This window comes from Rhinolophus sinicus, linkage group LG02 (genome assembly GCF_036562045.2).
Source record: "Rhinolophus sinicus isolate RSC01 linkage group LG02, ASM3656204v1, whole genome shotgun sequence".
In the NCBI taxonomy this organism is placed as follows: domain Eukaryota; kingdom Metazoa; phylum Chordata; class Mammalia; order Chiroptera; family Rhinolophidae; genus Rhinolophus; species Rhinolophus sinicus.
In genome coordinates this window covers 181,688,894-181,713,717 of record NC_133752.1, presented here as the reverse complement: position 1 = coordinate 181,713,717, position 24,824 = coordinate 181,688,894, and the positions used below count along the sequence as shown (strand labels likewise).

Genomic DNA, 24,824 nt, shown 5'->3' with positions numbered 1-24,824 from the left:
AAATGTAGGCGTTGTCATTGTTGAGGTGATATTTTAAGCCTCGAGACTGAATGAGACCAGCACGGGAATAAATATAAACTGAGAAGGCAGAGGTCCACCAATGCCATGCCTGGGGCACTTCAATACTTAGACAGTGAGGAGATGAGGGAAGAATGAGAAGGAGCAGCCTGTGAGGTGCAGTGGGATGAGAACCAGGAGAGTGTGGTATCTTGGGAGCTAAATGGAAGAGTTTCATACAGGAGGGATGATAATCTGTATTAATTGTATAGCTGGCAGATCAAGTAGATCGAGGATTAAGGAGTGTTCATTTTAGCACAGTGGAGACTTCGCTGATGTTGAGAAGGTATGTTTCAGTGGAGGGATATGGAACCAGAGTCTACTGGGAGTGGATTTAAGAGGTTAGACAGAGAAAGGTGAGAATTAGCTCCTCTTCTGCAGAGCTGGAACACTGCTTCCCATATTTTCTTCCTTTAAGTTAATATTTCTCTTTCTGTGGTAGAGTGGTGGGAATTGCAATTTGTTTGCATTTCATTTTTCCCTATCCATGGAAAATTACATGATGCCACCAACCTGAAAAATGCTGTGAGGCATTTTGTTAAATGAATATGCCATTTTCCAACACTTCAGCTTACAGTGTATCTCTCGTGCTTCCATAACTATGAGAAACACAAACTATAAGACCCTTTGCTTAGGCTACCTGACTGCTATTTTTACAGTGTCCTCTTTAATCAGTCCAGGGGTCATGTGAACGATAGCAACAAATGATTGATTAGGCCATTTTACATACATTTAAAGCACATCTATTTCTTCTATCTGGATCAGATGGAAAATTAAAGAGTTGAGCCATATGTCAGACATCATCCCAGCGTTGCCATGGCTATAGCACGAAACTCTTATAGAGGGTTTTTATTTTACATGAAATATTTCTTCCCATAGCAACAGCAGTGTTGATTTAAAACATAACTCACTAGATATAATTTATCTTTAACATTTCTGTCTATTTTTTATGGTGTGTCTTGTTAATAGGATCCCACTTTCGATGACTCTCCTGCTCTTTGGAAATCAGACATCTCTTGGGATGCATGTGACAAAAATCTAGGCAGCTCATTGCTTAGAGGAACAGAAAACTTACAGGATACATTTGAAGGCATTACTTTCCCAGAGCTTTTATTGACAATGTTTGGGTGACTTTGAGTTCAAATTCAAGATAGATCTTTTGAAAACGGAATAAAGTGATTATTCACTTTAGACTAATTAAATATAATTTCCATCCTTTTTATGTTGCAAAATTATTTTTTTATTTGAAGATTATAGATCTGTTTTTTGTTTGGTTCATTTCTCCAGAGCGGTTCTTCGTTTCACTTTCATAACCAGTTAGGAGAGTATCAAAATGAAAAGCTTTTTTAGAATTTAAACTGAAGGATCAACACACTTGAAAACAATAGACTTGAATTAAAGGAGTTCTTTCGTCTCTTCCCCCAAATAGACCCTTCTGTTTGGGAAAATACATGGATACAGTGACCACAGTATCACAAAGAAATACATTTTGGTAACAGAAAAACAAAACCTCTTGGTTCCAAATGTATTCACTATAGGCCATTTATTCTTCTGGCTCTAGGCTTTGGGAATTACTCCTACTAGCACAGAACTCTCTTTGAAATCCCTAACTCCCTAGGGGGTCAGAGATAGATGAGAAACTGCCCTATGAACTTGGCTTATACATGGGAAACAAAGAGGTTAGTGGTTAAGGCTACCAGAAAAGGCATGTGGGACGGGTGAATGTAGCTGGCTTCCTTTGCTTGCAACAGGAGCCTCTTTCAATGCGAAGCCCATGCCAAGAGAGATCAGGCACTCTACCAAAAAGATACAATAATTTAGTAATACAGTCTGCCCAGGCAGTTTAGCAGCTGGAAACGAGGAAGCCTTGGGATTTGCTATAAATGGTGGGGAAATTGGCCGGTAGCCTCTCTCCTATACTAAGCAAAGGGAGCAAGAGAAAAGATTATAAATGCCCGAAATCAGAGCCGAACAGCATGGTCTGTTCTGATCCAGGAGCTGCCAGAACTCCAGCATCCTCTGGCTTCTGCGTTAAATACTGAGTTTGGCAGACTATGGGGCTAATAGGGCAGGAAACAACGGACTACCTGGATGCATTTTCTGAAAGGCAGCTGTGATCTTAAGTTGTTTAGGAGAGGGAATTTTATAACATGCTTTATCCAATGCCATGCAGCATCTAAACATAGCAACCACCTTTGAGCTAATTGTACAATCAGAAAAAAATACCCAAAGCTTACTGCCAGTGCCTGAAAAGGGACCCACTGGGTGGTTTTCAAACTCCAGTCATATAGAATACCCCAGTGGACAGGAGGTTGTGCTGATGCCTTAGGAAATTCTGGGGTACGCCATGAGCACAAAGCCATGAAATGGAATGGAAAAAGGCAGGCTTTGGACTAGCCATACTAGTTTCTGTATTTACTAGATATGTGATTCCTCTTCATTTTAAAGGTTGTAATACAGTAGTCCCCCCTTATTCACTGGGGATATATTCCAGTACTCCCAGTGGATGCCTGAAACCACATTTAGTGTCAAACCTTATATAAACTATGTTTTCTCCTATACATACATACCTATGATAAACTTTTAATTTCTAAATTAAGCAACCTCACAGATAGATAATTTGTTCTTACCTTAGATCTTAGCAACCTCAGCATACATTTTTTTTTTACAGAAGATATTATTAATCTCCTTTAAAAAAAAACTTTAAAAAAATTTATTATTTTAAGTGAGTTTTTCTAGGACCCATCCGCTCCAAGTCAAGGAGTTGTTTCAATCTAGTTGTGGAGGGTGCAGCTCATAGTGGCCCATGTGGGGATTGAACCAGCAATCTTATTGTTAAGAGCACCGCGCTCTAACCAACTGAGCTAACCGGCCGCCCCCCAATTTTTTTCTTTCCATATTAGGTCAAGAACTTTCACCTTTTCACTTGAAGGAAGCACTTTACAGCTTATCTTTGGCATATCCAAATTGCCATCATCAGTACGTTTGTACTTTAGCGCTATTATTAAGTAAAATAAGGGTTATTTAAACACCAGCACTGTGATATCGACACTATAGTCGACTTGGTAACCAACATGGCTACTAAGAGACTAACGGGCAAATAGCTTACATAGCATCGACACCCTGGACAAAGGGGTGATTCACAACCTGGACAGGACAGAGCGGGATGGCCTGAGATATTATCATGTTACTCAGAACAGTGCACAATTTAGTACTTATGAATTGTTTATTTCTAGAATTTTCCATTTATATTTTTGGACAGCAGACAGTAAACCATGGATGGGGCAGAGGGGAGCTACTGTGTAATGCTCACATACAGAGACTTATGTGAGGATTAAATGAGATTGAATGACCTTAAACATAGAAAGCACACAATAAATGTTGATTCTCCTTACCTAGTATGGAATCTTAGCCTTTGTAATTTTTGAAACAAATTTCTTTCCTGGGAATTTGCACTTACTTAAATTAATTTTACATATCCTTGGAAACTTTAATTCATTTTTGATCTTGGGAAATTAAAGGATATAAATCAAATCCTGTATAGTTGCCTCTGTGGCTCATTATTATTTGTTTGACTCACACTTCTATCTCAACGTGTAGGTGACTTGAAAAGACATTCTTAATATTTGGATATAAATGGACATACTAAACAGAACACATGAGCTCCATGACTAGGAAAGCAAAACAGATAAATAAACTCTAATGAGTTCATAAATTTACGTTACAAATGAAAAAATGTAGCATTTCTCCCAAATATTTCTGAGAAGACCCAGCACTTCTTTAAAAATTTATTGAGACATGTTCGCAGTGTATATTACCAAAATTTTGCTCTTTGTTCACTTTAGTTGATCTAGAATTTAAATACAAAACACACTGTATGATTAATTTGCATATTATTTTTTTCCTGAATATCATAGAGTAGTTGGAATGCTTTAAAAATTACCATGCCTCAATGAATTTCATTTACGTTCTTTATAAATATACATTTTAGAAGGATCTTATTAAAAAAGGACTTGCTTTATCTGAATCCATAATTATAGTAAACTTCATTTACATAATTCTCAAGATAATTTATTGATTTATTTTATAATATATTGCATCATACATTACTGAGTACTAACATGTATGGCAAGCAATTTATTATTAACTCTACCTATTTTGTACTGTACAAATCATTTAAAAGTTTCACATTAAAATGTTTTGAGTCCTAATAAACTGAGCTTATTTAAAAATTGAAATTTTTATGAATGTACATTTGAACAATAAAAATATTTTGCCACAAAGTATTATGGCAGACTAGGTGTTCTGAGAGATCTTTCTGCAGGAGAACAAATATCTTCTGAATAGGACATGTTGCTTTGAGACATTGCCTGCTCTGACAACATTTGCTCTCTAAAAAAAGCATGTTAGAAGACAAGAGAGTCCATTTTGCTCTTATTGCAGATGTCAGTGATAGTTCTGCTGTTTGGGCACAGTCCCTTCCCTTGGTTCAGTGGTAAGGTTGGGAGATTGAGTCAAGACTACTCAGCAACACTGAAGGCAAATATAAATCTTCTGTGGAGGAAACCATCTCTGCTCATATTGACAAGTTTCCATAGATTAAGATCAACTAATGGGGTAACAATAAATGATTTCTAATCACTTTGAAAAGCAAATCACTTTTGCTTTTCACTTGATACCTGCTAATCACTCTAAGCAGGTATCAGTAAAAATAACAAATGCATATTAAATCCCCAGTGACTATAGCTAGTGTTACTGAAAATAGAAAATAAAGCAGATCTGTGTGTTTGTGTGTGTGTTTGTGTGTGTGTGTATATATTTAAAATACAATGCCCGATCATGAAGATGAATAAAAACAAGGAGTACCAGTAAATAATAGGCAAATTTGAAAATAAATGCCATTTCTAAATATGAAAAATATAACATTTGAAATTATTTTAAAATTCCAAATGAACAGATAAACAGCAGATTAGACAGAGATGAAGGAAGAATTGGTGAATTGGAAAATTAATTTGAAGAAATTATCCAAAGTGTAGCACAGAGGGCCAAAGAGGCAAAAACTATGGAAAACATAAAGAGATATGACAGATGGAATAAGAAGGTTAATCCAAATCTAATCAGAGATTCAGGATGAAATAGTAAAGAATATATAGGAGAGGAAGTTTTTCGATGGATAACAGCTGAAATTTTTCCATAACTGGTAAAAACATGAATTTATACATCCAGGAAACACCCTGTATACCAAATAGGATAAGTAAAGAGAAATACATACTGAGGTACATTGTAGTGAAATTGAAAGATATAAGGGAGATTTTCAAAGCAGGTGGGAAAATGATGGATCAACTACAACCAAACACAGGTATAATGAGAGCCAACTTATCAAGGAAATAATAGGAACCAAAAAGAGTAGAATAGTATCTTCAAAATGTGTGAAAAACTGGCCATTAGCCTAAATTGTGAACTTAAAAAAGAAACAACCTAATTTGAATAAATGAAAGTAAAATATAAAGACATTCATAGTTGAAAAAACTGAAAGTATTTACCACCAAGAGACTTTTTCTAAAAGAAAAATCTCAAGGATTACTTCAAAAAGGAAAAGTATCTCAGGCCAGTCTAAGGAAGGAATAGTGAATAAATAAGAAGGTAAATATGTATGCAAATTCAAATAAAAATAGTCTAAATAAAACATTTGATTTGGAAAACTAACAAACAGAATGAAAACACTGACAACAGTATTTATTAGAGAAAGAGTAATTGAATTTCAAGTGACCCAAAAATCTTAAAATTGTTCAGGAAAACGGTGGATAAGGTTTTGTTCCACTTTACACTTTGTTAAATTTAAAATGATAGGTAAAATTTTAAGGGTACCTAAAGAATAAAAATAAATTATAAATTTCAAGTCATAGAGAGAAAACAATGAAAAAAGAAAGAATGAAAAAAAAAGGAAAGAGGCCAAAAAAAGAGTATTAAAGATAAATAGATATCAAAATGTAAAATAGTAGAACCAAGTCTAAATATATAAATCGTCAAAGTAAAGATAAATTAGCTAAATTCACCAGTTAAAAGGAAGAGATTGTTCACTGGTAGGAAAACAGATTCCAGCCTTCTGCTCTTTAAAAAATAGAGACATCCCTAGCTAAGGGTACACACACACACACACTCACACACACACACACTACAAACACACACACACACACACACACGTAAAGATAAAAGAAGTTGTACCTGAGAAATATTAGCCCAACAAAAGCTACGGTAGCTGTATCAGTATCAAGCCAAATAGAATTTAACAGTAAAGGCATTACCAGAATATAGAGTCTCTATGAAATGATACAAGGTTCAATTCACCAAGAAAACATAAAAATTCTAAACAAGTATGCATTTATATATATATATATATATATATATATATATATATATATATATATAAATGCATATAAAATATATGTCATATCATATACATATGTTCAATGAAACTACATGGAAAAACATAAATCCACTAAAGCTGTGAGATTTCAATATATTTCACTCAATAGAATATGTTAACAGCTCAATTAATACACTTAATCTAATAAAATGAATAGAGCTTTGTACTCAACAAGAGGATACATGTTATTTACATGAAACAATTGATCTCAACTTGGCTATAAGCAAGTTTCAACATGTCAGATTCACACACACTACATTTTCTGACAATTCAATTAACTTAAATTAAAGATTCCCATATTTATCCCTATAAATTTGTGAACTTATATACACATTTCTAAATAACTCATGAAAAGTGCATTAGGAGACAGCATAATTCTAACTTTAAAATGTTTAGAATCAAACAAAAATTTAATACTAAATATCAAACATGGTGAAAGCAACAGTGAAACTTTCAAAATTTGTAATCCTTATATTAGAAAAGAAGCAATGCTGGAAACTAATGAGCTAAATGTAAATTTTAAAATTTTTATAAGAAATGATAGAAGAAACACAGAAGTAAAAGAAGGGAAATGGTAAAGAACAGAAATGAAAAAAATAGAAAACTAACAAACAAGGTCAGAAGTGGAATATTTTATAACACTTAAAAAATGGATGTACTGTCTAGTAAAAATAGTAAAGAAAAAAGTAAAACATACAAATGAACTATGTTAGTAATGATAAGGGATATAACTAGAGACATATAACAACATTCAAAAGATAATAAGAAAAAATGATGAACAACTTGTGCCAACACATTTTAATACTGAAAGAAATGGACACATTCTTTTCTCTTTGTAATTAATAAGTATTTTGTGGGGAGCTGATTTGAAATTATTTAAATTTCCCATTCCTAATCAAACTTTTAATTCATTCATGTATTTATTTTTTTATTGGCTCATGTTTTTCTATTTTACTCAATGGATTATAATTCATTACTGTTATCTTGTTCCTAAAATTGTCCTCAATTTAACCCTTTGGAGCCCATTCAAGCTGGCTTCTCTATCCTCTTAACATGCCTCATCATTCCCTGAGCACTTCCTTGCTTTCTGGCACAAGATGTTTCAGGCTCACCTTGTACTTGTCCTGCACCGGCCCTGATGTCAGTCATTTCTCAATTTCTGTTTCTTTTAGTGGGAAATACACTGTATTTTGCCACGTATAATGCGCACCCACGTTTTTGGCCCAAACTTTCAGGGAAAAAAGTCTTTCATTTTAATTTTTTAATTCAAATTTTTATTTGTTTACATTTAGGTACTTGTTTTTTGTATTATAAAGGAATTTTAGCATTTATTTTTAACATATTATGGTACAAGAAATTTTATGTAACAAACAATTACAAAACACAAGAACAGATAAAAGGTACAAGAAATTTTATGTACTGGTAATAAATTTACAATATTTATGCATCATATAATAGAAGGCCAAGAACTCTTTGTCTTTGTAAATTCATCGCAAGTTCAACAAAACTGATTATTGTATTCCAGGGTATTATTTTGTGTATGGATATCATTACTGATTTCTAGAGTTACACTTTTAACTCATAAGCATACATAAAAGAATTAAAAACATTTATATAGGTATGGAATTAGTACCACCCATGTATAATGCGCATTCTTATTTTCCCTCACAAATTTTGGGGAAAAAGTGTTCATTATACATGGCAAAATATGGTATTTAGTGGCCAAAATCTGGGCTTTACTTATTGCTATTGGGATATCAGTTTCCCAGGCCCTCTTAGTGAACAGAGTTAGGTAATACATGTATGTATACTCACACACACAAAAAACCATATTTAAATCTGTATCTCTATCTATCTATTTTGAAAACATTGATATTTTCCATTCCAATCCAACATCACAATGTTCACTCTAGTTTTCTCCTTCATCATAGTTATAAATCCCTCCTTCAACAATGAGAAATCTGGCTCCCATTAACCTCAATGTAGATGCTTATTTGATCGACCCTGCTGTAAGTACCCGGATTCCCATATCCACTGCCACCTCAGCGCACTCCGGTATTTTGCTCAGCCTGGCTGAGATTTTGTTCCCCATGCCAGCTTAGCTCTCAGTGTAACCACCTGCTCACTCTCCTGGGACCCTGCTCCTTACAGCAGGTCATCCCCACACATGAACACCCTCCTTTCCCCTCCTGAGTTTTGACGTCTTATGGCAGGTTACCCCGGGTATGAACACTTTCCTTCTCGACATGGACACAGTTCTCATCCTGTTTGGGTTTTCACATTCCTTGCTAAGCTGCTCCTCTGCAGGGATGTCCTCCTCACCCTGCCTGGGCTCTCACTCTCCACACAGGGTTACTTCCCTCTGAACCCTGTTTGGGTTTCAACATGGGGGCTAGGTTGTCCCCTCACATGAACACTCTATACCCTGTTTGGGCTCTGATACCCTACTCTGGACCACTGCAATCCCCTCTCTCCACTGAAGGTATGCGTGGCTGCTCACTCTTCTCCATCTAACAATGACTTTTGGACTGAATTTCTCATGGACTGAAAGGATAAGGGGAAAGAGAATGACAAGCTGTCTCATATCTGGGCTTTTCTACTTATGATTTAGGTTCTTTCAGAACTTTAATCATTTCCTGAATTTCTTTTAAATAATTTTGAATGTTAGATTACAGCTTTCAAATTCTTTGGGGCCATATTTTTTGGTTTGTTTTCATTAGCTGTTAAACATTCATTTTCATGTGTTTTTCTTGCAGTGTCTTTAAATGGGCCTCCGTTCAAATACTGTTTTTGTTTTGGACTATTCAGAAGAGGTTTCTGTGTGAGAACAGGCATGAGCCACAGCAGCTTTCCCTGTTTCTCAGCTCAAGGATGTTCTCCTCTGTTACTGCCACTAAATATTAAGAAATATGGGTACTTCTTTCCTTAATTCAGAAAGGCTTGCTGCCTTTTTAACCTTGGTATTCTCCAGAGTTCCTTCCAAAGTAGTACTCTCACATTTGAACATTGTATTTTGCTATTATTATATTCAAGGTCCCCTACCTCTGGACTTTTCCCTTCCATGTCACTCACACCTCCCTTTTATATGAAATGATTTTCTCCTTGAGAGCTTTGGTGTTTCCGCCCTGTTCAGTATGGATTCTGCTCCTAAAAGTTTCTCTTCAGAGTGAGCCGCTAGCTTTCTAAACGCATATATCTATTAAATATTTCTGAGATTTTCAAGGGCTTAAGCTCCTCCCCATTGTCTTTTTGCAGGACTTTTTCAAGTTCTGCTAGTTGTTCTTAGCATCCTGCTCAATGCCAGGCCCTCTCCATTTGGAACTCAGCCTGATGACAGTTTCTAGGTGCCATGGCTTATAGGCTCCATCAAATTTCCCTTTCACCACTAACGCTGCACAGCTGCTAATCCAGTTCTGGATCCTGCTGCTGTCACATGATTTGGCTATGCATCCATGTTCCAGGGACACGGGGATTCTTTGATACATGCTTTATTGAAGGTGTCACCCATAGTTCGGTTTTTGTTGTTGTTTTTGTTTTGCTATCATGTGATCATTTTATTCTTTCACTTTCATATGAATTGTTTTTTATGAGGGGACTCGAGGAGATTAATTTTTTTTTTTTAAATACTGTATTATTGTCATGTTCTGGCCATCAGAAATAACTGGTGATCTTTTTTTTAAATTGGGAAACTGTTTTTACCAGGACCCTTCAGCTCCAAGCCAAGTCATTGTCCTTTAATCTAGTTGTGGAGGGTGCAGCTCCACTCCAAGTTCAGTCACCATTTTCAATCTAGTTGCAGGGGGCACAGCCCAACATCCCATGTGGGAACTGAACTGGCAACCTTGTTAAGAGTTCACGCTCTAACCAACTGAGCCATCTGGCCGCCCCCCCAGGTGATCTTTTAAAAGTGTCAATCAGATCATGTAAACCCTACCCCTACCCTAATCTCTGACCTCATCTCCAACCCATTCTACCCAACTGTGATGATTAATTTTATGTGTCAACTTAACTGGGCCATAGGATGCCCAGATATTTGGTCAAACATTATTCTAGGTGTTTCTATGAAGGTATGTTTGGATGAGATTAACATTTAGCTTGGTAGATTGAGTAAAGCCAATTACCCTCCCTAATATGGGTGGACCTCTTCCAATCAGTTGAAGGCCTGAATACAACCCAAAGGCTGACCATCACCCTGAATAAGAGAGAATTCTTTCTGCCTGACACTCTTTGAACTGGGACATCAGCTTTTTTCCTGCCTATGGATTCAACCTGAAACATCTCAAGTCGGTTGGCCTTCAGACTAGAACTACACCATCAACTCTCATGGTTCTCAGGCCTTTGGATCCAGATTACAACTATACATCCTTTTCTCTCAGTGTCTACCAGGCCTTTGGATTCTAACTGGAACTACCCTTCTCTCTGTCTCTCTCTTTCTCTGAAGAACCCGGGTTCATACACCACCCTCTCACCCTTCTGTTGTTACTACAAAGGCCTTCAGAATGGCCTCAGGGGTTTTTTTATACCTTCTTCCCTCTGCCTGCAATAACAATTCCTATCTCATTATTTTGCTTTCTTCTCTTCGTAGAACTTACCATCATCAGAGATTATAGTATTTTTTATTTGCCTGCAAATAAAAATTACATTCTTTCACTGGAATGTAATTACCCTGAGGGTAGGGCATTGCTTTGGCACTGCTGAAACTTTGGCACCTAGGACAGTAGCTGGTACACAGGAGGCATTTTATAGATATGGGTGAAATGAATTTAGAGTTTCTACTAATACCAACATCAGTGCTAGAATCCCTGAAAATGGTGAAAGTGTTTTTATTTTCTAAAGAGGAATGCAATGACCCAATAGACAAAGGTTATGACTACAATAGAAGAAATCACTTGTTTTCCATAATTTGTTTTCATCTTAACATGAAATTTTTGGTTTCATTGTTATTCAGGTATTTATATGGGTGATAAAGATCAGGGGCAAAAATGGATTAAAAGCGATTGAACTGCTTACCATTGGATACATACCCTGACATTTCTTTGAAATGGTAATGATGCTTTGAATAACTATCAGATTGGAATTCACACATATTTAGTTCTGTACCTTAGAATGAAATATCCACTTATTAAAAGAGAAGTGTGAAATTAAGTGAAACAAGTTATGAAAACAGTTTAATATATACACTTTTCCTCAGTTTCATCTAAAGAAATAGTAGGAAAATGCAAAAATCCTTTCCAAAGTATGCTTTTAAAAATATGCAAGCAGAAACAAGGTAGCAAATCCCATATGTTTACCATGTCAAAATAGCAATCTGTATTGAGTGCTTAATATAATCAATTACTACTGCCTTTCTTTGTAAAAACAAAACCTTCTAGATTAAAAATTGTTATTGTGATAATAGAAACATGTATTTAATATGTGCTATGCCACAGGCATTGTTCTAACTGCTTTACTTCTATTATTTTAATCTTCACAACACTTATAGGGATATATAATTATTATCATCGTTTCTAGATGTGAAAAAATAAACATTGGCAGAATTTATTTTGAAAAATGTATTAATTCTTCTTTAAAACTTGGGCTACAAGATGAATCAGTTATCTATTGCTCCATATTAAACTACTCCAAAACTTAATGCCTTAAAATAACAGCCATTTGTTTAGATCATGATTCTGGCGGGTGCTAATCTTGGCTGGGTTTACTCAAACATCTGCGGTCAGTAGGCTGATCAGCCTGGGGTTGGATGGTCCTGGGTGATCTCACTCACATGTGTAGAAGCATGTCCCATAATTTTGTAATAAATCTTTGCTGCAAGCATGTTTGCACATAACTAATTGGCCATAAGGCAACTCACTGTAAGAGATAAAATAACGAAAAATAAAAGTCATTAAAAAAGACATCATTAAGCATGAACAAATTAATAACAAATTTAAAAGACTATTGAGAAAAATAAAAATACATTGTTTCTGAAGTTTTTTGTTCATTGTATTATACTTTTTTCTTTATTAATTCGCATCCTCATTCAGCATTGTATTTTTTCTTTTTTGCTAACATTCTTCCTTTATTAAAACAGGTATCAGTTTCCAACTAAAGAATTGATCATGAATGCTCTGGAAGACTGTTGTGAATTACTAGTAGTCACCTCTTTTATATTTGCCATAGCTTGGTAAACTTGGTTTTAACAGATGGGAGGGCTGATTGTGCTCACCAAAGGATTTGCAAAAACTGATACGTTATTTTCTAGCATGGTATTTAATCTGGCTTTACATATTGCTTTGTAGTCTGGCTTTATACGTAGTTATCACCCACTATTTTAAGACTACCACATCTACTCATCAAGATATAGACCATTATGAGGACTAAGGTTTATATAATACGAAAATGGGAGTACTGTGAGATCTTCATCAATGGAGAATGAAGCCGAACTGACAAAATACGTTTATGTCTGCCAAATGTAAATGAAACTGTCAACCAGTTAGTTATTTCATCTTTTACGGAAAAATTGCCTTATGGCCAATTAGTTGTACATCGAAAATATTTCTGGCAAACATGCTTGTGGCAATGACATTTACAACTACCTAAAACAGTGCGGAAGTTTTCTGGCTGTCAACTAAGGGAATGGGGGTAGCTGGTGTATTAACCATGTTTATTTGTTTGTTTATTTATTTATGATGCTTTGACCTCTTGGGACCTTGCTGACTTTGGAGGGACTACTCCTCCCAGGACTCGCTAATAGTAAATGACTTGCCTGCAAATATACCTTTCATATGCAAACCAGCCAATCCAGAGCCCAAGAAAGCCCATCCAAAGCCATACCAACAACATCCTTTATCAGGCTCTCATACATACTCTGAGGCATCATCCACTTGCTCTACTCACACTGCGGCCAGGTATCAGATCATAGGTACAGTCCCTATGCCACAGGGGCAGCTGAAATGATTCAAAGTAGCCAATCCTAAATACGCCTTGTCCTGCTTCACCAATCCCCCCCCCCCCCATAGAAACCACAATAAAGGCTCTTACCTACCTTTTCCTTCACTCATTCTGCCTCCTGACCAATCCTGGTGCCTCCCTCTGTGCCCCTCCTCCCCCCACCCCCAGTGGCATGGCCTGCTCTCCTTCCTCTTGGATCTATGAGTATAACAGTCTGTCTTTTCAATGGCAGTTGTCTCCTGATCTGTTAGCCTCTTCATACTTGAAAAATAATAAAACCTACAATCTCAAACAGTTGGGTAATGTATCATTTCATCATCCAGCAGGCCAGGCTGAGCTTGTTCACGTGACAGCAGGTTCCAAGAGCAGCAAGCGAACAAGCCTCAATGCACAAGTGCTTTTCAAGTCTCCGCTTATATCATGGTTGCTCTTGTCCCATTGACCAAAGCGAGTCACGTGGCCACATCCAGATCATATGGGAGGACTGGATATAGGTGGGGTGTGGCTACAGGGAACCACTGCCGATTGGGGCCATAACTGAAATCAGTTCCACCAAACTGGCATTTCAGGAGGTTTCATATCAAATTCTCTTTGACTTTGATTTGAGTAATCCTTAGAGGATGGCCATTGAAATAAGCAAATAACATTTGCCCTTTCATATCTCTGAGCAAAAATGTTACCATCTGTCATGATGCTAAAAGCTATTATTCCAAGGACTAATTTTATAAACTAACTAAATTCTTAGGGAAGTGACTGTTTATGACTAGAGGACTTGGACAGCATAAAGCTTTTTTTAGTTGTGAGTATATAGTCATTTTGGTCAAACCACAGAGAGGATGATAACCTAATAATAATATTCACAGAAAACTTTAAATAATATTATGCCTCTAGAACTCTCATTATCGAGAACATGGTCAGAAGCCTCTTGACTGAGATTTACAAAATCTTTTTCCCACAATAGGCTCGTTCTTTTCAGTTGTCCTTTCAAACTCAAACTCTTCAACTTTCTTCATCAACTTTCAAAATAAAATTCTCAACTTCCTTATTTCAGAATTCCTTCTTCCTTTTACATTGTTTCCCTACTACTGTCATTCCATACCAACCTACTTATGTTGCAAAGCATTGTGGGGGAGCCAAGTAACCTAGGAAGAAAAGAGAAAATAAATTGAAACAAAATACCTGATTTTATTTACGAGCTAATACCTCATAGTATTAGCATACTTAAATGAAGCAGGAAAAAAAATGCTTTTAATCCACTTGTCCCAAATTCCAGAAACAGTCATAAACATGAAACAAGTCCCTCCTCACAAAGGCCATACTTTATTTTCCTTGAATCCTAGATTATTCTTTTATCTTAATAGTGATATATTTTCCAGGTCAAGGGGTATGGGAATCTGATAGACCTTAGTTTGAATCTCAGCTTAACCACTTACTAGCTGGGGAAACTTCAGCATCTTAAGTTGTCTCAGTGTTAATTTTGACTTCTAAAAAATGTACATAATAGGCCATAAATTCTAGCCTTTAGAGAGAGTTCAAAGCTGCCTTTCCTGACTCTCCATCCAGTAGTCTATTCCAAAAAGGGTCTCAGTTGTGAGGGGAAGACAAAATGGAGTGTTGTCAAGGACATAGTGTTGCTACACTAGAAAGAGACAGAGTTTTTGTGGGAAGATAAAGTGATTATAATAGTACTGGATGGGTGCAAATTGTTGCTCTTTTAGATTGTCTCTTGGGCCTCTCTTCCTATCACTCATCTTTCTTTCATCTCAGGACACCATTCCGATAGATGTGGCAGGGGGACATTGTCTGTTAGGAAAAGCCAAGCAGGAATCGGGGTGAGGTCTGGGGATATGGAAAGCCAGGAACAAACCTGCTTCAATGAGCTCTAAGGGAGAGAACAGTATAGGGGCCTGGGACCAAACTTGAACAAAGAAAGTCAGTTTGTCTGTAGCATCCTCTGGGCAAATACCTATTGTGGTTGCCAATTTGTGTAAATATATGAATTCAATATTCTGGCCATATCTATCAGAAAATCATGATTATTATTAATAATTTCACAGAGTTGTTATGAGGATCAAATGAGATGATGTAAATATGACCCCTAATTCAATGCCTAGTAAATAACACATTCCTATTAACTGTTACTTATTAATTTATAAAATCTTTGGTGTTCTTTAAAGTGTGAGTAAGCCACTCAGTTTTGGATTTGTCATTGTTATTTACGATACTGGCTACACAGAATTTGATTTTTTTACAAGATTGGGTTATGGGCTTATTGGGTGATTTAACTGTTGATTGTGACAAATATTCAGCCAAATGAGTTAAAATGACCAGTCACAAAAGTAAACTGACTTCCTTTGCTAAGTTCTTTGGCCAGGTTTTCACACAGTATATCTTTAGAAGACAAATTAAGGCATATTTTAAATCTCAGAGAACATTTATCTTAGAAAAAATGTTTCATCTTAGAAAACATGAAAATAAAAATCATCATTGTTCTTTGGTTTCCTTTCTGCATTGAGTTTTCAAAGACCTGAAGAAACTCAAAAATAACTAATGGTATCTTAGAGAAAAAAGAAAAAGATAGCTTTGTGTTAATAGTTCAACATCAGTTTCTTGTAAAAGAGTCTCACTTTTTAGAGATATTGGATTGCATTGTTTGCCTGTGTTAAGCCTGAACAAATTCTTTTTGTCTAAATTATATAATCTGAGTGGAATTATTCTTAATATCATATTTAAAGTAACACTATTAGGATTATTAACCCTAAATTACTTCCAATTATACTTCTTTTCAAGGTTTTGTTTTTGAATTTATTTGCTGGGGAAGGACAGAAAGATGTCATTATACATGATCTTGATTTACCTGCCTGATGTCCTACTGAACAGTGACTCAATTCAGTGGGGGCGTTGGGACGTGAGTGTCTCACTTTAAGGAAACCAATTTTGTCATCCAATATAAAACATACACCCTGTGGACAAGGGAGAAGGGTATGCAATTACTAATTTAATACCTAGTTCATACCTTTGAAATGCACTCTAAGGTGTGTCAGAAAGATCCAGTTCTCTCTCTGTAGCTCTCTCCTCTCTCTCTCTCTCTCTCTCTCTCTCTCTCTCTCTCTCTCTCTCTCTCTTGCATACACACATGCATGCACACACACATTTATTTGACTATACAGCTCTGTACATTTATGGGGGTATCATCGTGTAGCAATAAATCAAATGTCTGGGTATTGTGCAAGTTTGACAGGGCACAGCTATGGTCTCAGGGTTTCCAGAGTTATTTAGAAACAAGCATCCTGACATCCTTCCTCTCTCTTGTAGATGACCTCTCTCAACAGGAGGACAATGATCCCCCAAAAGAATATGATCCTGGGCAATTTGCAGGCCTTCTGCATGGATCCTCCCCAGCCTGTGAGTCCCCTGAAAATCCATTCCATCTCTATGGAAAAAGGGACGAACGTGAAGGACACAATGAAGTCAGTTTGGCAAATAATACTTTGCCTTTCAAACCGTCTCCAATAGAAAAGAACTCAGAACCTTTGGTAAAGAAAATTAAACCCAAAGTGGTCAGTAGGACAATTTTCCACAAAAAAAGCAACCCCCTTGAAAACCATACCATTGTTGGCACAAGAACGTCGAGGAGTGGATCCCGGAATGGGGACCAGTGGATTGTGAACACAGGAGGATTTGTGGAGAGAGCCTGCACGCTGGGGAGGATAAGGTCATTGCCAAAAGCCCTGATTGATATGCACTTATCAAAAAATGTGTCTAAATCGGATTCTGATCTCATTACCTACCCTTCGAATGAGAAAACATCGAGAGTTAACTGGAGTGAATCTTCAACTGCTGAACACAGTTCTAAAGGGAATTCTGAAAGAACGCCATCCTTCACTTCTGAATGGGAAGAAGTAAGCCTGTTCTTTATTTAAGGCTTTGGAGTTGAGGGAGGTTTGGGAGAAGGATTTTCAGCTTAAGTCTTTCAGAGGCAAAAGAAAAAATTAACAAACGCATACAGCTCTAAGTGGAAGGAAAAGGTTCTAGGGGTAATACGTGATGCTGTGGATTTCACAGTGAGTGTAAAAACAAACAATTCCCCACTTGTCGGGAAATCTAGCGTTTCCATAGAAATTGATATCAAGCAGAAGTAATAACTAGCTATGAGGTACAAGAGAATGTTCACATTATGCCCTCGCAAGCGCTGCAGCTGACAAATTGAGAAAAATCTTTGTATTTTTGCTGCCCTGTATCATTTTGCTACTTGCTAAATTCCTTGTTAGTTCATCTCCCTTCTTGAAAGTATCTATATTTCCAGAAGATCTTAGAATCTTATAATAAATACAAAGTAATAGTTCCATTTTACAAGTATCAGAAAGACACTAAAGAAAACAATGTGTTGGAGGCCGCTATCACCAATTTAAGCTCTATCTAAAGACAAATTCTTTAATTTCATAGAGTTACTCAGAGTGTAAGTAAGTGCCCTTGTAAGGTTATGGAATATTATTCTTGTCCCTAAGGAGGACGGCATCATGAAATAATGACATTTCTTGCTTTTTGTTGAATTGCTTCAAAGAATGGGCCATACTCTCCTTTAGCATTTCATTCAAACATGTCACATTTTGTCGCTCAAAAGACTGCACCAGTTGGATTGTGTTTTCAAACACAATAGGTCACTATAGTACTCTGAAAACTAGAAATGGAAATTGTTCTGATATTGACATTCTGAATTGAGATGTTTGGGGAAAATCACCCATTCCCTCTGCATCTGAACAAAATGAGACATTTAACTAAAAATGCTCATTGTCCCTTCTGAAACCTGCTGTCTTACTAGGATTCCTAGAATGATAAGGAGGGGGATTAAACCATGAATGGCTAAAGCTCAGACAGTCATTTCTTCCTATAAATCCCATACTACTGGATTGATAGTTTGTTCAAGTCTATTTCTTATATTTATTAACTCTTTGAATAACATCTGAAATCCTTTTGGGAATGAGGCAGAATTAATTAATATTTAACTTATCTCTTAGAATTAAATTCTTTCCTTGCCTTCATTTTTGTGATTACATGCCACAAATCAGCTTGTGACTGGTCAAACCATTCAGTACGATCTTGGATCCAATGGCCTTGCCCACAAACTGAAACCCACCCCTTCACCCATCAGATGAGATGCATGCCTTAGTGGACAGATATCGTCCATGAATTTTTTTCTCAGCACCTTTCTCCTACAAAGTTTAAAGAATACACAATTCCTAACTCACCCATGTAGGTGTGAACAAAGTTCCTTTTTTTAGGAAATACAAAGAAAAGTTTAAGAAAGGGAAAAATAATTTATATTTTTAAAAGCAATTCAAAAGATGTCTGCTTCCTTTAACCCTTTCTCTGTCAGTTTCTTCATTATGGTATTGCAGTGGTAATAATATCAAGAATATATGCTTCTGGCATTTAAACATTATTTTAAAATGCTGAGCTAAAAGTGAATGTCATGATTCATTTCTATGCTTTCTGTTTCTCACAGATTGACAAAATAATGAGTTCCATAGATGTTGGAATTAACAGTGGACTTGAAGAAATGAATGGTGAGACCGCAAGTAAGGAAAATTTTCTTCTATATTGTAATGAATAAATGTGCTCAAGAACTAGCTAGACAATGATAGGAGTCTTTAGATAATTTCATGTTTTATTATAATAACAACAACTATGAATGCTTTCCTTCCACTCATACCAAACAACCATGACCTTAAACAATATCAATTATAAGTATGAGGTCAGACAATTAAGTTCGCAAACTCATCCTAGAAAAAGTGCTACATACCTCATTGCTGAATATCACTATAGTCACCTTCGAAGTACTCCCCTTGGGAAGCTATGCACTGACGCAAGTGCCTAGTCCACCCTTCAAAGCAATTTTGAAACTCTTTTTCTGGAATGGCCATCAGAGCCATCATTGTATTACCCTTGATGTCCTGAGGTCATCCAAATGTCTTCCTTTCAATATTTCCTTCATCTTTGGGTAAAGAAAGAAATCATTGGGGGCAGATAGGGTGAGTAGGGAGGGTGTTCCAATACAGTTATTTGTTTACTGGCTGAAAACTACCTCACAGACAGTGCCCTGTGAGCTGGTGCATTGTCATGATGCAAGAGCCATGAATTGTTGGTGAAAAGTTCAGATCGTTTTAAGTTTTTCACGCAGCCTTTTCAGCACTTTCAGATTGTAAACTTGGTTCACTGTTTGTCCATTTGGTACAAATTCATAATGAAGAATCCCTCTGATATCAAATAAAGCTAGCAATATCGTTGCAACAAGTTTGAGAATGTAATTGTCAGACCTCATATATTGATTTAGCACATTGAGAGATTTCTTTTCCCCCCATGGGCTATATTTTACTATGCCAGTTAACATTAATGGAGTCTCAACTTCACATAGAGATAATTCTGAGGCACTTCAAAGTGTTGTGGACTATCATGATGTAATGCACGACTATTTCTCATTCAGTGAAATATCGCATTTATCCTGGCCAAAATGATTGACAACTTCCAAGTTGTACGCGCCAGTATGGCAAGAACTATGTGTTACTCATCTTCACGTATTCCAGAATACCTGGCAGAATGTCTCCTAAGTACTCGGTCTTGTAATCACTGTCTAATATATTACTCTTACAACATATTGTTTTCTGCCCTACAATAAAGGCTCAGAGTAAACGGCCATTTGAGACTTTCTTTCAAGACTTTGCTTGATACTGATAGATGATGTTAAATACCAGATGCCTAAACCTGAAAACAACAGTAATATTCATACTAAATGAACTGCTGTTCTGGAAAGGGTCAAAAGACCTGACTCCGTTCTACCCTGTCACTAAGTAGTGGTGTAACTGTAGATTAAATAAGTTTATAGCATATGGAGTTAACACAGGTGATTTCTAAGCTCCCAGAACAGCTCATGTTTCTCGTGTTTAAGTTAGCAATAATAGTTGATGTTTCTGTAGAGATAATAAGATTAAGATCTGTGTCAAAGAAGCCTGAATATATGATAGGGTTTCCAGTGATGGGACTTTGTGGACCCTTGACTAGTCACGAGGGCCTTTTAAACAGCGCTCCACGTGACTCTTCAGCACAGGTTAGTTGTAGAATAGCTCTCTCGTGGTGTGCTGGGCCTGAGTGGATGAGAAGTGACACTGAAATCTGGGGTTGCTGTTATGGAATATTCAGGTCTAAAATGAGACCCTTTTCGAGCACCTCACTCATTTCTCATGTGCTAGGGACAAGTAAGAACTTAATATCCTAACGTGGCTAGGCACCATGTTAATTAAGTGATAATGTTTTTACAAGTTAAACGATGTTTTTATGAAAGGCATATTTGTTTTAGATTTTTAAAATTGAAACATTATGAAAAAGTACCAAAATTGTGTGCCCACATTTAGCGACACAAGTATGATACTAGCTCTGTGATAGCATGAGTCGCCAGATATCTTATCCAGAAACGCTGATAAACTTTCCTAGGATCCGAAGATCTAACCTAGGAATGTATGTTGCCCCATAATTCTTTCAGATATGCTTACAGAATAATTTTAAAAAAGCTGTAGGATGCATATTTTTGATTGAAGGTAAAGGTGAGAATTTATTTTCTTATCAGAAGTAAATTCCCTGATACCGAGAATGTCCAAGCAGAGACCTAGTGCTTCTCTGTTGGAAGACGTAGGTGACATTGAACTTTAACATTCTAAAATTCTTCAAACAGATAGTACCATAAAATTGTAAAAATGTTATAAATATGATTATAAGGAAAATAAGGGTAAATGTTAAAAATGCCACTCAGGCAAAGCTGCCTTTGAAGGTCATTTTAGTGGTAAACAAATCCACAGATTGTTGTTCCTTAGTTCTCGTCTTTCCACCTCTCCTGTTGCCATCCTACCTGCTGCCTTTATTTACTATTTTTCTACAGTGATAATAAAAATGAAAGTATAGACTCAGTCCTCAAAGCAAAGTGTCGTTACTATTAACAAAGACTGCTACTGTATGCATCTTAATTTTCACCTCTTAATTAGACACTAATTAGGTACTAAGCGATTGACCATAACGTGGTATTCCAGTTGGCCATTCGGCCATTTGTGAATTACAACTTTACTGGGCTGCAAGCTTTTTCCTCTTGAGGCTGGATAGAACTAGAGAGACGATAGCCCCACGGAGATGACATTCCACAAATAATGTATCTGGTACAGAGTATAGTCGGGAAATCACATGGTGAAATTAAATGTCAGATGGACATGAATTCAGCTCTCAGCTCTACTGTTTACTAACTGCATGATCTTAGGCAACTCACTCAGTTTCCCCATCGACAGAAATGGGGATATTAATATAGGATCATGGTAGAGACTTTGTGCAATGGCATGTATGTAGAGTCTGACACGTAGGTATGCATTATCTTTCAGCTCTCTCCTTGCCCTATCCTGAGGGAGACGTTGTGTTTGACACTGTGGCCACTTCCAAATAAACACACATCAGCCCTTTCTTTAAGGACTTTATGATGCCAGCTAGTCCCTCAGTCTTCATTGTTGTATCCCCTGGCATTGTGGTGTGTCAATTGTAATACAGATGGTGCAAGTCCAATTTTCAAGAGGTACCAGAGAAGAGTAGTTACTAAAAAACAGCATAAAACTCCAGGGCACCCTGGCAAAGAAAAGAGAAACATCTAGAAGGTGTTAATTTAAATGGTCTAAACTGTTTTTCTGAAATCTGAGTATCCTCTTTTTGCTTGACAGTGGGGAAGAGATGTACAATGAAATTCCTGGGAGGTAACTTTAGAATTAGCGAGAAGAAATACAACTTTACATAGTATGTGTTGTCGTGCCTGGAACTTTGCTTTGGAAGCCACTAAGCCAAGTACTATGCCCAGCTTTAACAGAGCTGCATAGTTTTATGAATGTTTATGATGTTTGTTGCTAAAAACCTCAGAGGATGATTAGGAGAATAAAATCATCAGCAATGGAGATGTATGACGGATCAAGGATTAGCATTGCATTTTCCATGCCCTTGCCCATTTTGTTTCAATGTTTTTGTTTGCTCTTGCCCAAACCTCCATCTTTGTAATTTCAGGTATTTTGTAAACAAAATATTTATTGGCAGAAAGGGATTTGAAACACTCTCATCTTCACACCTATAAATATGAACCAGCTCAAAGTTTGAACAGTCTCCATGAAACATGTAACCAATTGCACTCATAAAAATCACTTTCCTCTTTTTTTTTTTTAAATTTCCTCAGCAATTACATTGTAGTTTGAAACTTATCCAGCAACCTCAACTATCCAGGACTAAGATAGAAATAAAAGTAAATAAAGTTTACTGAATTTATTTTAGGTCAGTCCCTTAGATGCTCCCTCAGAATAATATTAATACATAATTTTCACAAACGTAAACTCTGGTTTCCCACTTGAAATCAGATTTAAATGCCAAACAAATTAGCATTGGCAGTAGGATTCAATTATACTGAATTCCTCATGTTATGTAGAACATCCTTTTTTAGTGATGCTGGATTGTGATGTGATAGTACAATCTATATCATCATGTACTTCTATGTGTAGGATTGTTTTCGAAGAATAGGTTTTGAAGTTATATGGACTTGGCTTGAGATCTTAGCTTTGCTTTGTGATATCTTTGATGTCAACTTCCTCACCTGTAAATTCAGGTTTTTCACAATCACCTCATAAAACTGCAGCAAAATTAAAAATACACTTGTACGACTATAGCCTAGAATGTACCAGGTGACCCATAAGTATAAATGTTCTTGCTTCTTCTCCAACTACTAGTATGCATGACTGTTTTTCCAATTAGCGTGTACACCACACAGGGAAACCCTTTTTTGATCAGTGAGTATTGTGGTTAAGAGATAACTATCATATTCTAAGTTGTTTTCATGTAGAGTCTTTCTTGAAGTTTTTTTTTTTTAATTTTTTTTATTAGTTTCAGGTGTACAAAACAACGTAATAGTAAGACATTTATACCCTCACAAAGTGATAAGCTCCCTTCCCGAATCTACTACCCCTCTGACACCGTATGACCATTACATTTCCACTGTCTCTATTCCTTATGCTGTACTCCACATACTGTGACTGTATATATATATATATAATTATAGTTGAAATTCATTATTATTCAGCTTCAGCTTCAGGTATACAGCGCAGTGGTCAGGCATCTACACTGTCCTTGAAGTGGTCTCCCTAATAAGACAAGTGCCCATCGGAAACTACAAAATCTTTACAACATTATTGATTATATTCCCCAAACTGTCTTTCGCATCCCCTTGACAATCTTATGGTTACCAATTGTGCTTTCTAATCCCCTCACCTTCTCCCTCATCCCCAACCCCCTCACATTTAGCAACCCTCATTTTTTCCTCTGTATCTCAGACTGTTTCTGTTTAGTTTGCTCGTTTATTCTTTTCTTTAGATTCCACATATAAGTGAGATCATATGGTATTTGTCTTTCTCCATCTGACTTATTTCACTCAGCATAATTTTCTCTAGGTCCATCCATATCATTTATTTTTTAACCATTGTCCTTGTATATATAAGACCTGGTCTTATTTTCGGGGAAACACGGTATCACAAGGAAGCACTTCCAAGTTAGGAAATTTACCCTGTTCATTGGAACTGCTTCAGGTTGTCACACTTTCTAAGAATCAGTTTGATGATCTTGATGAGACTGAGGATCACTTAAGTAAAGTGGAGGCAATAATTGGCTCCACAGGACCTGCCTGTCATTCCACAACAGCAAATAATGCAGAGTAATCGAGTGCCCAGATTTTCCAATACCAGGGTGGCAGATAATCTTATAAACACCTTCCTATTTCTGCACTGTCTTTAATTATCTTCTGTTACACTAAACAGACTTCAGATGTAAGGACTGGATTAGATTGATGTCAAGTACATGAATTTTAAAAAATAGTATTTCGTTAAAAAGTATGTTTTAAGGCTGGGATTGTTTTTCTTATACTTAAGGTTCAATTGTATTCAAAGAGAAATATCTAGAGTCTCATCTTTTAAAAACCTACTTTTGCCAATATATGAATTCCAGCTAGATTTTAATTATAAATGAAAGCTATTAAAATGAATTTATGAAGGATTTTATCATAAGCTACACTGTCTATATTGCATAAAGCATAATTCATAAGCCATTTTCTGGAAAATACATACCGTGTTTCCCCAAAAATAAGACCTAGCCAGACCATCAGATCTAATGCATGTTTTGGAGCAAAAATTAACAGAAGACCCGGTCTTATTTTAATAGAAGACTGGGTCTTTAATATAATATAATGTAATGTAATATAATATAATATAATACCAGATATGATATGATATGATATGATATGATATGATATGATATGATATGATATGATATGATATGATATGATATGATGAGATATGAT

General features: G+C 36.3%; 1 protein-coding gene across 16 annotated transcripts in view; it reads left to right on the top strand.

Moving 5' to 3' along the window:
• ANKS1B (ankyrin repeat and sterile alpha motif domain containing 1B) overlaps window positions 1-24,824 on the top strand; it is an 891,644-nt gene that overhangs the window by 445,565 nt on the left and 421,255 nt on the right. For all 16 annotated transcript variants that reach the window (XR_012494067.1, XM_074326203.1, XM_074326202.1 and 13 more), the window contains 2 exons: window positions 16,730-17,316; window positions 18,921-18,993. Coding sequence is in view for 15 of the 16 variants with exons in the window: in XM_074326203.1 (XP_074182304.1) it covers window positions 16,730-17,316; window positions 18,921-18,993 (660 nt within the window). In the remaining variant the exon portion in view is untranslated. The remainder of the gene's footprint in view (window positions 1-16,729; window positions 17,317-18,920; window positions 18,994-24,824) is intronic.